We start from the raw sequence: 15858 nt of genomic DNA on the forward strand, positions 1-15858 counted from the left end.
TGTCTGAGCTCAGTGTGTCTGCGTTCTCAGCAGTCTCACCGGTTCATCCGAGCGGCGTGCGGAACCTGTTGATCCACCCTCCTCCGTCTGAAACTCACCTGGACCTCGGGACAAGGTGCATCACCTCCTCAGAGCGGAGGGAAAAAGGATCCAAATTACAAGTCTGCGAGATTTGAAGTTTCGGAGGAGGGAGCCATTCATGCTGACCCACATAAAAGTGACTCACTTCTCCGCCGCCGGCTCGTGAAGATGATTGGGATCATTTCCATGCCTCTCGCCGGTCCCCGAGCCTGTTTACGTTCATGTGAGCTGAGCTCTCTCCTCTCTGGCTCGCGGGAATTTATAGCCAAAACAGAAACTGAGTGATCGGCGCGCAGAGGAATCCTCGCAGAATCTACCCAAGAAGAAGACGCGCTCAACTTGGATCGAGTGAGAATATTGAAGGATACCACTTGATCTCATCTGATCTGATCTGATCTGTGTTGACGATGAAGGAGCGCGCGTCGCCACAAGGTAAATTCATTAATCATGTCATTAGTTAATTGATATTGTTATTTTTTTTCTCTTCCTGTCTCGCGCACCTCATCCATCCCTTTCATCCCCCCCATCGCAGTGAATATTTTTAGCATCTATTGTTTCCACTTGTTGTGAACAGCTGCCGCCGCTCCGCGTATTTTTCTTTTTCTCCTTCTCTTTGTTCACTATTTGCGTCAAACACTTAACTCCACCAGAATAAAGAAAAGCAATCCTAATTAGCATCGCAGCCCACTTAGTGTATTTCTCAAACCATCGCGGACCTGCAGCCCGACGCGCGCACATGAGAGGGAGAAAGAAGAGGGGGGTGCTGAAGATTGCACTAATTAACAGCGAAGGAGATCACAGTGCGATGGTCTGAATTTGAAAAAAACAAAACAAAAAAACGGCAGAGCGTCTTCACAGGGTGCCTTTAACTTTAATGAATCACACAAACGAGGTGGACGCCTCTTGTAGTCACACAGATGCTTTTTTTTTTTTTTTTTTTTTAAATCTCTAATCAGACCTGATTAATCTCATTTGTTTGTCTAAGTAACGCAGGCGCCGTGGATTCACCCTCAACACCGCCCGTCCGCTGCCGCTGCGTCTCTCCAAGGTGTGCCTGTTTGAGTGCCTTGACATTTAATTCCCCCCACACAGCCTCCATCTGCAAAAACCCACCTGGCAATTAAAGGTATCACATATCTTTTGAACTTTGAACTTGCAGCTAAAACCAGAGGCAGGAAGAAGAAGAAGAAGAAGAAGAATACCGCCCGCGTGCCGGAGCGTGCGCGTCGAGCTACCCGCGTAAAAATGCGCGCGCTGACCTTGCGAGCCTTTCTCGCGCGCTTTCAGGGGCAAAGCGCTGCGTTCGAGGGCAGAGCTCAGAGCTTCAGACTGTGTCCAGTTCATGTCTGAGGGGCCCCTGCTGATGATGAGTGAGTCACTGCGCCTTTTGCTTCAGCTCTCCCACACTCAGTCATCTTCCTTTCAGCCGCGGCTCAGTGGAAACAGCCTTGTTTTCGTCTGTCTCCGACTGGCTCGCCTCGACAAAAAAAAAAAAAAAAAAAAATTGCAGTTTTTCCAGCCTTGCCACTTCATCTCCCTCATATTTCTTCTGTCTCGGTTACACACACACACACACACACACACACACACACACACACACACACACACACACACACACAAACACACAAGTCTATGCTTAAGTGGCAGCAGCAGCAGCAACAAGAGGGTGGTGGTTTGAACAGGGCTGGAACCATAGAGGAGCAGATTAGAGCGATGAGAAAAGTCTCTAAACTGTGGTCAGAAAGGAAAATCTCACCTCCCCTAATGTGTCCTCATTACTTTTTACGACACCCACTCTCTGAACAAAGTCTTATTCTGCTCACCAGTACAATTACTGGTGCTATTTCTGCACGGCTGCTGATTCAAAGCTTTTTTGCTCCCTCCTGTCACAAGCACTGCCAGCATCAAAAGATCCCTTCTGGCTGAGCTGATCATTTAGATCACACAGTAGGAGTCGAACAGGGTGGCACTGGTTCTGAATTTAAAGACGCGTTGTTACGTAGGAGAGTCTAGCTCTCGTTCCAGGAACCGTCAGTATATCTGTTGTGTGTCTCTCATCCATATTCCATAATCACCCTGCGGTTTGCTTTAAAGAGAGAAAACGCACAGATTCCACGCCGGGGGAAAAAAAATGCTACTTCAAAAAGTGGAAAGACTGATAAAAAAACAAAAAAAACAAGGTGTTACTTGCTTGTGAGTAAGTCAGCGAATATGTGCCAATGGAACAGGTGGAAAAGTGTCTAAAAAGAGTCGCCTCTATCTCACTGAGATGCTACTTTCTGTTGGGGTGTCTCATATTAACCCTTTTTTACGCCAATTATTAAATCACAAAGTAAATCATGAGTAGTAGTAGTATAAGTCAGCTTAACTTTTTGCATTACATGTTATTTTGAAGGACGGCAGCGGACATTATGCAACAACCATCTGCAAAGTGATTCAGGAGCAACTGTTAAAGGATAAATTCGCCCAAAAAATAGTCCAGAAAACATTTCATGAGCTTCACAGCAAAACAGAGTGCAGAGTCGCATTCTCCTAAACAACTGAAGTCGATCAGTAGAAACGTACAAAACAGCTCCATGTGGCATAATCTAAGTTTCCAGAAGTTCCGAGATCCCAGTTTGATTTGAAAAGATATTACTTTTACCCTCGACGCCTGGTCAGGCTTGTGCACCATCTTCAGACAGGTGGTGCACTTTTACAACCTTTTTTTGGTCTTTATAATAACTGATTTCTCTCTTCTTTTGGGTGGACTTATTTCTTTAAATGGTTTGTTGACAACTGTATTCTTCTTCTACATCTTTTTCCTGTGACTAAAGACACATCTGTCCGCTCCAGCGGATGTTATTCAGGTATTTTTCCCAACACTTAAGTGTTAGGCAAACTGATATTTTGATCTGATGATGTCGGTAGAAGAAAACTGAAGGGATGTTTGCGATTCATTCTTCAGGGGACGAGAGCGTCTGAACCAAATGTCATTCCAATCCATCAGATATTTGTTATTTCAGTCATTCGGTAAAATAGTTCAGTCAAAGCCACAAATATCACCAAAGTCATTAATGCACAATATCTGGGAGTCAACGTTGAGCGAGGAGTCATCCTCTGGGGACCATGAACAACCTTACAAAGTTCATGACCAGTCCATCCTGTAGTTGTTGAGATAATTTGTTCTGATTACCACCTGACTGATATTGCCATCCCTGCAGCCATGCCACTATCATCATGGCTCAAAATAGACAAACAGAGAGGGGACATATGTGTATGTGATGAGGATGTGAAGTGTTTTCTGAGCTGTGTTCATGAGTGTGTTAAAAACCTTTCGCTCAGAATTTTTCTACCTCTCTAACCTCTTTTTTTTTGTAGCATTATGGTGAAACAGCCACTCCTCTGTAGAGATGCTTACCAGATCAGACCAGTCCCTCTCCCTCTCCCTCTCCCTCACACCCAAACGCCACTCTCCATCCAGCTGTGGTCCAGATGGAGACAGGCACATCCAGTCCTCCTTGTCCCTCCCCGAGCCTGAGCCCTGGAGGAGGCCCAGCTCCACCCCCCGCCCCGGCCTGGCTCAAGGAGCCCGCTCCAGCTCCCTGCAGGTCCCTCATGCCGTCCCCGAGCACCTGGGGCTGCCCCCTCGAGCAGCCAGCTTTGATGTTCCTCGTGGTCAGGATGACGGCTCGTCTGATCAGGGCTCAGGGTCTCTGAGCCCCCATGGCATGCAGCGGCGGCGGGGAGGACTGGTGGAGCAGAAGGACATCATCATGGCGCACCAGGCGCACAAAATCCAGAGCACGCCGCAGGCCCGCAGGAAGGAGTGGGAGTGAGTATAAAAGAGATTCAGAGGCAAATGATTCCTCTTAAATTGTATGTTTAAAGGTGATAAATCACCATGGAGGAGGATGAAAGCATCAGTGTAAGAGCACCATTATGCAGTAAGACTGCTCAACCTGTTGAACCTTTTCAGCGGGTCCGTTATCGACTCGAACTTTACTTTGAATGTTTAACAAGGTCCAGAGGCTTTTAAAGATATGAAATATGTCATGCTGCATTTTATGGAACAGTGCCAAAAGTGATGCAAAAGGATGCAGAATTTCCCCTTTGAAGTGGTGACAGTGTCCACATTTCCACATTTCAGTCGATAAACCTTTTTTTCCTGCAGACACTTTGACTCGTCTGGTGTAATTAATAACAGTAATGATGGCTCAATTCTGTCTAGCCTTCGTTAATGTTATTAATTACACCTGTTCTTGTCCTGCTATGCTGCTTCAAACCGTCTATCATGAAAATGACTCTTGGATTTGTGACATACTGTAGCTTCATCAGTACAAACAGTTTTCTGACACGATTGACAAACTTAAAGCTGCACTGATCAGTATGTCTACTGTAAATTAACAATGGGTCACATTTTGAGCCCACGAAGATTTATCAGCCGGCAGATATACGGAGCCTTTACATTTCTTTCAGCTCATTGTTTTGGTTGAATGGCCTGCAGTGTTACTCTTTTGATTCTCTCTCACAGCTCTCATCAGCCTCGTTTACAGCCACAACTGGCAGATGTTTTTTTTCGTTTTTTCTTATCTTTTTTGCAAAAATGGAAAGATAAACCTACTTTACCTATAGTATAGATGGCACAGAGCCGCTAAAGAGCCTGATGTTTCTCTGAAGAGTTGTTGGGGCTGAGAACAGAGCTCACTCGAGTGAAGAATGCCCACAGAGAAAACGCATCCAAATGAATGGTAATCGTGCTCCAGGTGTAAATAACAACTGTCAGCTGTGGCAAACGTCACCACACCTTTACAAGATGATATGTCCGTTTTTTGTTTTCAATGTCTTGCCCCCAAGTGGCCAGAGATAAACACACCAATTTAGGGTTTAACTTGGAATGTCAGTCTAGTTATACTATATGATGTGAGAGGGTTGGCCATGCTGCTTTCAACTCATGGATTGCTTTTTTGTTTAGAGGTCCAATCTGTAAGAAAGAAGTTTATTGACTCTAGTTTAAAGATGATAAATCACCATGGAGGAGGATGAACACCATTATACGATATAACTGCTCAACCTGTTGAACCTTTTCAGCGGGTCCCATTTTCACAAACACATAATGTGAAACTGCAGAATTTTACTTTGAATGTTTAACAAGGTCCAGAGGCTTTTAAAGATATGAAATATGTTGTTCCTGAGCTTCAATCTTAAGGCTTTAGTATGCGAAGAGCTGGAAAGGATACTTAAAAATCAACTTTCTTACAAAGTGAACCTTTATTGAAAAAAATTAAAGCTCCCAAGAAGTCAAAATTGATGTTTTAGTGTTTTTATCACATACATCTTGCTCTATCCCTTGTCTATATTTCAGTATCAGGCCCCAAAATGGCAAAAAAAATACATTTTTAGGTATTTTTTATTTTCCCGAAAAAACGAAGACTCTCGATTGATGACTCATCCTGCACTTGGGTAAATGTAGAATGGATAGTTTTTTTTTAAAAAAAATGGCTAATAACAAGGTAAATCATTGTTGTGTTCTGCCCCCTTCTCTCTTCAGACGGACTGTTTACCTGCATGCTACCAAAGCCTAATAAAACATGACTGACCAGAAAGCTTCTGACACCAAAACCTCACATCTTTAGATTCTGCATTTACATTTATGTGCATTCATAGGCGTGTTGCAACATTTCTACATCGCTGATTAGTGGAATAATGTCAAGCCATGGACGGGACTGTGTGCCACATCATTCACCCGTGTCCTTGTGACCCACTCTCATAAACATTGCCCCATTGTGCTTCTAGTGATCAGAAAATTCCACAATATTCAAAGTTCAAGGGTTCAAATGATTAACAATTACCGTATTTTAAGTATAGCTCTCTTATGGTTGTTTTGTTGCTTAGCTACGAAGTGCTTATTTCAGCAGCGATACATACGCTGAGGCCTTTGTCTCCAGCATTGTTGTAGTTCCACCAATGAATCACCAAATCAGTTCCCACTGCTTTCATCAGTTGATTTTTTTTTTTTTTTTTTTAATGCCTGTGTCACATTGTTGCGGCAGTTTACTGTAATCAGATACTGGATAGCGTTATTAATGGCGGCGCTGAGGGTGCTTGCGCGTGAACTTTTGAACTCTGGAGCCGCATCGCTCTGATTATCTGCTTCCCACCACTCGAATGTGGAGTGGCACTCGATCAGCGTAACCCCCAACCCACCATCGAGCCCCCTCCCGCCTCCTCCTCCTCCTCCTCCTCCTTCCTCTATCTCCTGATTTCTCTTTACTGTACCTCCACCACCCACTCCACATCAACTTAACTGGTGTATTGTCATACGGAGAATTGCCATTCTGTCATTCCGGCTTTTCATCTTTTTCTCTCGTCCAAGCACAGAAACACAAAACGTAGTATTTTCTTACTTTCAACCTGTAAATGTTGACTGTATAACAACTATAGCACATAAAAGTGCAAAACAATCAATGAGGGACTAAAGGATAAGAGCAGATCATTGATTTCATAGCTCTACTTTACATGTATTGTGGTTATTTGTCCATTAGGGGATGCTAGGGAATCAAAGTAGAAGAGCAGCAGGGAGGCAGAGCATGATGTCTGTAGAGCTAAGCAGCAGAGTTTGGACATTGTTGACTTTTCCTGCACAACTCCTGCACTAAGACATGAATGATGTTTTGCAAAACTGCATGATGACATTTAAAAAAAAAAAAGATCAAAATCACGAGAGAAGTTACATTTCTACAAATGACTTCAGAGAGTTAGAAAACCTTCTTATCTCGCGACGGAAACTTCAGCTTCACAGATGAATTTTTTTTTTAACATTTTGATCTTATTTCGATGCAAATCTGCAGGGCTGTAAGGTGGCTCTGATACCACAGCCATGACTTAAACGTGTTTCAAGGTAATGTGCGGTGATATAAGCGCCAGTTATTGGTCCAATCAATCTGACATATCTCAGTACTAGAGGATGTCTGTTGCTAGGGAACAGAGAGAAAAATAAAATGCTAAAACCACTCCAGTCAACGTTGGATGAAAGCCTGTCTGCAATTATATAAATGCTCTTCAGAGTTCTGGCACAAAGTACGCCCATTAACGTTTTAACTCACAGTGCATGTCACCTGCAGCCTCACTCCATCCGTCTTCCCCTATATGATATTTCATAAGATGTTATTTCACTGGACTGTGGACGTAAAAAAAAAACGAATTGCAAGCTACTGCTGCACTTCTCTTGTCCTGATGTAAGGCACTAATGTACCCTGTGATCAGTTGCTAAATTCATTTTATTGAAGCGGTTCGATGTTAGCTTTTCTACTTTTGCGGCGAACAGTTCACGCAGCTATTTTTAGAAGGCTTTGAGTAGGCTGTGAGCAAGAGCATCACAAAAGCCAAACAGTCTTAAAGCACACTACATCTGGTCATACATACAACACAATCGATAATCAGTGTAGTGACGGTGCTGTGCAGGAGGCTGTCACCTTCCTGAAGATGTACAATGACCTTGATGGAGGGGAGGTGTGATTGTGTGTGTGTGTACATGCACCTCCTACATAGTGAGGACTTGAAGTTTTGAACCAACAGAGTGAGGACATCTTTGGAAAGGGAGGACATTTCAACCCAATCGCCAGAATAATGTTGGCAATGTATGCTTCTGCAAACAGCAGATATGTTGAAACTTGGTTGAATTTTTTTGTTTTTTGTTTTGACAATGTTGTGGTTATGGGCTGGTTATATTTAGTATATTATATGGTGTATGCAAAACTGCAGGACATTTTCATGACTTTATCATATCCCGGGGTCTCTGAGATTTTTGCTTTTAGATCCATTATTATAGAAATATAGTTACACGTTCTGTCATTGTGTTACTACTTACTGAAAGTATAGTCCAATTAAATTAGTCCAAATAAATGACTGAATGAACAGAATAAACAAACTGACCTTAAAGGACAACAAAATATCACACTGTTTTACATTGTTTGTATTTGGCGGACCCTGCCACCTTTCTAGCTTCAAACAGTGTTCTGAGAAACTTATTTTCCTCGGAGAACATCTTGTTTATTAGACTGTATTATTACCTCATTAATTATGTAAATATCAAAATGCTGAGTTTGAATTTCTTCTCCAAAACTACATAGTGCCTCTTTAATGGGTAACTCTACCAATTTTAGTGAGTACTACTGAATATGTGAAAAAGTAGTATAAAGCTTTTTTTTTTTTAAGTCTCCTAGGGGCTCAATGGCATTGTGGGTAATGTAGTCACCATGTTTTGAAAAGAAGGAAGAATGCCTGGAATATGAAAAGGCGATGACTCTGGCTCTACTGTATCTATTTTTTTAACTCTCCACGATGAGTCCAACAGCATTGCAAGAGGAGTGTGCCTACATTACCCACAATGCAACTTCTGAGTGACATCACCGGAGACAATTGATCAGACTGCGTGCAGCTTCCTCTCGAGCCACAAAAGGCTTTACACTACTTTTTACACATATGCAGTCCAGCTCCCCAAGAACCTGCAAACACACTTCAATGCGTGAAATTGATGGAGTTACTAGTTAAATCAAGCTTCTGACAAATACCCCCCAAATTATGATAAAAAAGGAATGCTGAAATTAATAAAAACTGAACTAATGAGAAATGGTGTGTGTTGGGAGAAACAGATTTCTGTAGGAAGAGCTCTATTGTGCAACATGGCTTTTGTTGGCAGAAATGAATTCGAGAGAGCTATGTCGCTATGGAAACAACAGCAAAAGAGAGTGCGAGCGACGCAGAGATAGAGACAGATATGTGCTGTTTGCAGAGATGGACAAATATTTTTGTTGGGCATTAGACAAGTAGATCATGGGGTTTTTTTGGTAATGATGTACCACATTTTTTTTAATTAAAAAAGTGGAGATGAATGTGTGATTTTCTTTTTTTCAATATACAGATATACAGATGTAAACAATCTGTAAGCAAATCTGTCACATCGCTCAATATGGTCCTGCTATTTTTACATTCTGCACTCAGTAGGTCAGCCTTTTGTTGCTCCGCACGGGGTGACACGCCCGCCCGCCTGCCTCATGCAGATTAGAGGGAGAGGAGGTAACAGAGCTGAGTTTTTGGGGACTTATTCATAGATCCTGTTAAATCGATTTCTTTCTTCTTTTTTTTTTTTTTTAATCCTCCTTCTCCCCCAGATCTCTCGACTTGTTTGCCAAGCATAAATTTGTCACTCTCTCCTGGCTTTGCGTCCTCAATCCCCTGTCTGAGCCCTACCCCGTCTGCACAACACTGTGACACCTGCGTTGTGCCTCTGCTGCTGCCTGGATGACAACTGTGCAGCAGCAGCAGCAGCAGGAGGAGGAGGAGGTACAGGAGAAGCAGCACGCTGATAATTTGTGTCAGGATCTCAAGTGGACTGATGCTGCTGCTGTGCTGGATTTTAATTGCGTTTGTCTGACGCGACAAAGAGCAACCCGGGGGTTTGAAATACGCGATAGAAATCAAAGCAGTGTCGGTGGGTGCTGAAGTGGTCATCTTCAGGGAGACAGTGGGGAAGGGAGGAGAGCAGCAGATGGAGTGAGAGAGCCCAATTGCCTAATGAGGTCTCACTTATGGCACTGAGTGCGAAAGAGACCCTGCTTTCTTCTCCTCTCCCTCAAAAAGGGAGCAGCCCTAAGATCTATTTCATGCTCTATTTTTACTCCTGACTTTTACTCCAGTATTAGCACAATGGCCTAGTTTTTAAATGTTTTAATAGTCTGTCTCCATTAATGAAAATATGGCAATGCTGTCTGACTTAATCAAATGGCGTTTGGATCGGGGGAAATGAGTCAGGCTTCTGTTCATATATGAATCACCTTTAGGTCCTCTTGTCCACACACTTGTTGCCTTTTCTTTTTCTTTTTTTTTCCTGTGCATTGTCACTCCTACCAGTGTTAAATGTATTTTCACATCCCCTTCTTTTTGCCACAGCACCCACTAACATCTTTACATAATTGTTTTTGAACCCACACAGCCTGCTGTATATAGGCTCCTCTCTCTCTCTCTCTCTCTCTCTCTCTCTTTCTCTCTCTTTCTCTCTCTCTCTCTCGCTCTCTCTCTCAAAACTGTTTTTGTTCATCCTCAGCAAACTCTAATTGCTATGGTAACAAAATGCACGTCCCTCCTCTTCCACCGGCTTTCATTCAGATGCATTTTTCGAAATCGCCATCGTGAGATATTACTGTGGGAAGGGGAGGTGAAGGGAGGGGGTGGTGCCGGGCTGCTTATGCGCTCCTGGCTGCGTGATCATTTTCCAGCAGGTGATCAGATTTGTAAGGTTCCGTCTTGATCTGGCGATTCGAGCCACATTTTTCGGCTTCTCATTGAATAACTCCACGGGCAGATTTGCGAAGAACTTTGATCTTGAGGTGTTAAACGGGCTTCCTTTCCACACACGAGACCTTCCTCTCTTTTTTTTTTTTTTTTTTTTGACAAGTTCGCCGGGTCGAGAAGATGCGTAAAGTTTGCGAAGACTTTCCCCGGATCTCTCCAGCTCGTGAGCGCAGAGTAGCTCTCGATCAGGCAGATCAGAACGAGCTTGGATGTTGAGAGAAAAAACAGTGAGAGATAAACTCAGTGGATCCTCTTCTTTTTCTTCCTCTTCTTTTTCTTTTAGCTCCCTCCGCTGCTTGACTTTGAGACGCGCTACACATTAAAAGTTGTCCAGAGCTGATTTTTTACGCGCTGATAAACAGATGGGATAACGGGAGATGCTGAGCTTTCTTGCGGCGTTAAAATCTAATCCTACTGAATGATATAACCATTTGTTTCTCGTGGATATGGAGTGATAGGAATCTGCAACTTTTTTGGGAGGGAATTCTTGGCGTTAGAAAAGCTCTCACTGGATTGAAGGTGGACCCTTTTTTTCACATCACATTTTTTTTTCTTTGCTTGAAGTCCTGTAGTAAGAATAAAAACACTCTATCTAAGCCGGGTGGTCTCCTCATCTCTTTGTAGAATGGCTCGGTTTGGAGACGAGTCCGCTCCCGAAACGGCGGACGCCGGGGATGGGGACTTGGAGCGCGGCGGCAGCGCGGACGGCCAGGACGCAGCGGCGGCGCAACTCACGGCTTCTATGAAACAAGCAAAGGCGCAGCGGGCCCGGACCATGGCTCTGTACAACCCCGTCCCCCACCGGCAGAACTGCCTCACCGTCAACAGGTCGCTCTTCATATTCGCAGAGGACAACATCATTAGGAAATACGCACGGCGAATCATTGAATGGCCATATCCTTCCATACTAGTGATAACCTTTAAAAGTTGTGTGTTAAGTTTGCTTTTCCTTAGTTTGTTACAGAGAGTGCATGTTGGGCTGACGTCAGGTCAGCACCATGGACAGCTGCAGGCAGCATGTGAACCTTCACATTCACTCCTGCATGTTAAAATCATGTCTTAAAAGTGCCATTGTAGTGTTTTAAATGCCTTTTCACATCTAGAGATCTGCCTTAGTGATTTCTTAAATTATCTGCATAACCTGCTCCATGATGTCCACTCGCCTTTCACTAATCCCCCCCCCCCCACCACCACAAGCCTGGATTTCAACCCTCCACTCATGTTTCTGATCAGTAACTCGCCCCTGATTGCGATTCATCCATGTGCTCCGGTGCTGGCAGAAGACAGAAAGTTAGCATGTGGTGATCATTAGACGCAGCTCAGCTCACTGTGGGGGTGGCATGTAGGCACATCTCTGCTGCCTTAGTGCTCATTGGAATATGAACCTGGCCATGAGTAGGTGTCAGTTCAAATCCACCAGGCAAGCGCTTCTCTGCTTCCTGCTGCAGCCAAACAGTTTCTTTTCTGCTCAACTTCTGCAGGATCGAAAGAACAACAACCCGAGCAGGGAAGTTTTTTATCTAGCGAATATATGTATTGTAGACACAGATCAATAACACAAGAGTGCTGCTCTTTCCCCCCTTCATGGAATTGTATTTTGATTTACCTTAACTGCGTTTAAAGTGATAAATCACGTACATATTTTGACGTTTTCGGAGCATAATCAGCTCAACAACATCCCTCAGTTGCCATATCTACCCACAGCTCCTCCTGTCTTACACCCCCCTGCAGTGCAGCGTGCCAGTCTCCCACTGTTACCTAACCACAGGCTCTGTGTGGTGTGTGGGAGTGGGGCTAGTGGTCAAGACTAGCTGGCCACCGGCAGCACTGTAAATGTGACTGTCGGTATCACAGAGGCAGAGGTATGTGGGAGAGAGCTGGCCAGTAGTACTGTGGCGGATCGTGGGCTGTAAAAGCAGCACATGTCAGAGTATTGACTGGGCGAGACCCAGATTTTTTTTTTTTTTTTTTTGCACCTAGCGTCCAAGTTCTGAGCTTGCAAGTGGAAATACAGATTCAGATGAATTCAAAGCAATAGTGTGTTTCTTTGACTGTATGTTCCTGCAGAAATAGACTGGAGTGTTACTGTATGGCTTTTCTCACAAGTTTACTATATGCTGGGACTCATAATGGCTGATGTAGGTCAAGGTCTCTGCACCATGGAGTTAAAGGCCACAGCTATTAGTTGATTAGTTGATTGACAAAATGTGCAACTATATTGACAATATATATTTCTTTGTCCCTTTCATAGGGCTGGGCAGTATATCGATAATATATCATTATCGTGACATGAGGCTATATATTGACTTAGATTTTGGTTATATTATACATGATGATGATATGGCATAAGTGTTGTCTTTTCCTGCTTTTAAAGGCTGCATTACAGTAATTTTCTGAACTTACCAAACTGTTCTGCTTGTTCTAATACTCGTCTTATATATCCATTACTATGATTATTGATCAGAAATCTTACCGTGTTAATGTGGAAGTATCAATAGTCATCCCTACAATATTGTCGCCATATTGATATTGAGGTGATGGCTTTCATGATATTGAGATTTTCACTACACCATCATCATGGCCCAAATAATTCACAATAACGATATTATCATCATATTCTCCCACATTATGGCTAGCGCCTTGCCCTCGTCAATGTGGTAGTGGCGAGCTAGTTACTGCAACGAGAGAGGTACGTTATCGAATACTGTCATCACGATATTAAACACATTTCATTTTTACATCGAAGGATTATCATCAGGATCTGTATATCATGAAACTCCTATTCGAGGTAGACGGTGAAACATATTGTGATATTTCATTTTGCCACCCACTCCGAGCATTTATGAAGTGCTTTAGAGGAGAGTTGAAAATACCAAGTTGTGTATTAGATATGGACGAAAAAATAAGACATTTGAGGATGTAACCCCGGAGTTTGAGAAACCAGGGTGGGTATTTTGTGCTGTGGGTTAAGGTTAGGAGGGTTAAGGGGCTTTAGTGGGCTGTGTTGTACTGTTGTACAGTTTAAATGATAGATATGATGATTAACATAGAAAGGATTCACCAGAAAAGATTATCCGTGAAAATAATCCTTTGTTGTTGCTCTAGCGCGTAGTTTCTCAAAGTGCGAGTCCCCACGAATGAGTAATGACAGCTTGTTGAAAGCTACTTGTTGCAGGGCAACTTGCAAATGTCACTGGGATTACGTTCCGTCACCGATGGTAGTGCTGTAAACTAAAGTTAGCAATTTCTTTGGACACCTTAGCTGTTTAATGTAATGGAGGTGAGATGGAAAAGCCGCAATGGAAGAATTGCTGTGTGATTGTGGAGAAAAATGGATCAACTCTTACAGATAAAATGATCTGCCCTATCCTCGGACAGATAGCTGTACAGTTTCAGATTTTTAGATATGTTTCCTGGCTCCCAGACAGCCATTAGTTTCCATTTATTTGCATATGACACAAGACCTCATAAAGCTTTCTTTTGTGATGTAATCCATCACACTCCATTTATTACTGTCACAGCTACATTAGGAAAGTAACTTTGACAAAATAAATGTAGAGTTAGTGCTGCCTGCGGTGGGCTGCGCATCTCAGGAGAGTTTCGTACAGCAGTCGACAGACGGATAATTATTTTTTCTTTGCTTTCCCTCTTTGTCTTTTTCGAGCATAAACAGAATCTCTTTGGGTCTCGGACTGTTGGCTGGGAGAAAAACAAACACTTCTGGGCTTTGGAAATAGTGTTTGAGGTATTTTTCATTTTTTTCAGCACATTTTATAGACAGATTATTGACTGATTAATTAACGTTGCAGCCACAATTGGTTTAAAATATTGCTCAGTTTTACATCAAATTAAACCAAAGGATGATTTTGTATCCTTTAACAATCAATCAGTAAGTGAAAAACATTGAATGGATCATAAGAAACTGAGAAGAGAAGAAGGAGAAAATTAGAGCCGAGATAAAGATACTCCGACACTCAATGGCTGCTTCAGAAGCCAGTTTAATATATCTGCATATCTTAAAAATGCAACAAAAGCACGGTTTGTGCAGTGAATTGGTTTTGTGATTCATCCTAAATGGTCTAACACATGTAACAGGTAGTAACAGGGTGGGCGACGCTCATGAAGTATTTCCCACTTTAGCTATTTTCAACTGCTTTTCAATGGCAACAACGTGGACTTGTCAATGTGAGTCAGTGTGGGTCCCAGAGGCCCCCATCACAGCACTCCTCTGTGAGTCAGTGACCCCATTTCTCTCAAGGCAGGGAAAATTAATAACAAGAAGCAGCTGCCTCATGGGAACTCTGAGGGACTCAAAGTCACAAGCACATACAAGTGTTGGGGCAAATATAGTCAGAGGCGCTGCATGTCAGTTCACACATACACACACATATACTGTACTGGGAAGGGCCAGTACGTGCACGCACACACACACACACACACACACACACACACACACATACAGATGTTTCAGCTGCAGGAGGGTAGATGCTACTTTTGAGAAATTAAAGTAATGATGCATGAGATTATGGCAGTAAGGGGGGACTTTAAAGCTTACAGGAAAATAGAAATGTGCAAGAGAAAATTATCTCGTTTCCAAAATTGCAGTTGCACGAATGAGTCAGAAATGTGTCAGGAGCCGTGTTCATGTTCTTTTTTGGATTGGCAGATTTGTGATCTAAGGCTGCAACTCATTGTTGATTAATCTGGCCGATAGTTTTCATTCATCGTGTGATCTCTAAAATCCACATCAGCATTTCCCAAAAGCCCAAGGCAATGACATCACATTGTTGTTTTGGCCGAATAGTATCCAAAAATATTCAGTTTAGAAAGTGATGTAACTTTCTGATCTCACCAGAGTGTCACAATATCAACATTGAGGTGTTTGTTTTGTCTTCCACTCCAGTCTAAGTGCTTTTAAGAAGATTTCAAGATAGGAAAATCTATGTCGAGTGTCATGATATAGCTTAAATACATTACAATATTTTTTTTAAAGCAATATCATCCAGCTCTATTTCATTATGAAACCACAAACACAATAGCCAAAATAAATGTTGGCAGTCTACATTCCTGCAAACCACAAGTATTTAGATGTAGAAACTTTAAAAAGTTGCAACTCTATGTTTCTTTAGGTTCAATTTCAGTTTTATGTTGTCTCTTTAGGCACAAAAACCACATGGTTAGAGTTAGAAAAAAACATGATGTTTTGGCTTAAAATACCAGGTTCTGTTGCCAGTAACAGTTGGCAAATGTCTGATGTCTCCTCAAAAAATATCCTGTGGTTTCACACTTACGAATGTTGGAACGTCAGCGGTCTTGCCCAGGTGTTCCACCACCGTCTCCGTCATGGAAGTCAGCTCATGTAATCTGAATGTGACACACATTGTGGGAAATGTTGATATGATACATTTGAAGAGTTTTCAACATAACATGCCAACATTTTATTCT

General features: G+C 42.7%; 1 protein-coding gene across 5 annotated transcripts in view; it reads left to right on the top strand.

Annotated features, from left to right (window-relative positions):
• The window catches only part of cacna1eb (calcium channel, voltage-dependent, R type, alpha 1E subunit b), a 64976-nt gene continuing 49118 nt past the window's right edge, over window positions 1-15858 (top strand). For 3 of the 5 annotated variants that reach the window (XM_030402444.1, XM_030402447.1, XM_030402445.1), the window contains exons 1-3: window positions 2-513; window positions 3442-3895; window positions 11038-11307. In XM_030402444.1, coding sequence (XP_030258304.1) covers window positions 3474-3895; window positions 11038-11307 — 692 coding nt within the window. In that variant the 5' untranslated portion in view covers window positions 2-513; window positions 3442-3473. Of the gene's footprint in view, window positions 514-3441; window positions 3896-10166; window positions 10933-11037; window positions 11308-15858 lie in introns of those variants that run through there. The other 2 variants (XM_030402446.1, XM_030402449.1) reach the window with 2 other exon arrangements.

This window comes from Sparus aurata, chromosome 21 (genome assembly GCF_900880675.1).
Source record: "Sparus aurata chromosome 21, fSpaAur1.1, whole genome shotgun sequence".
NCBI classification, from domain to species: domain Eukaryota; kingdom Metazoa; phylum Chordata; class Actinopteri; order Spariformes; family Sparidae; genus Sparus; species Sparus aurata.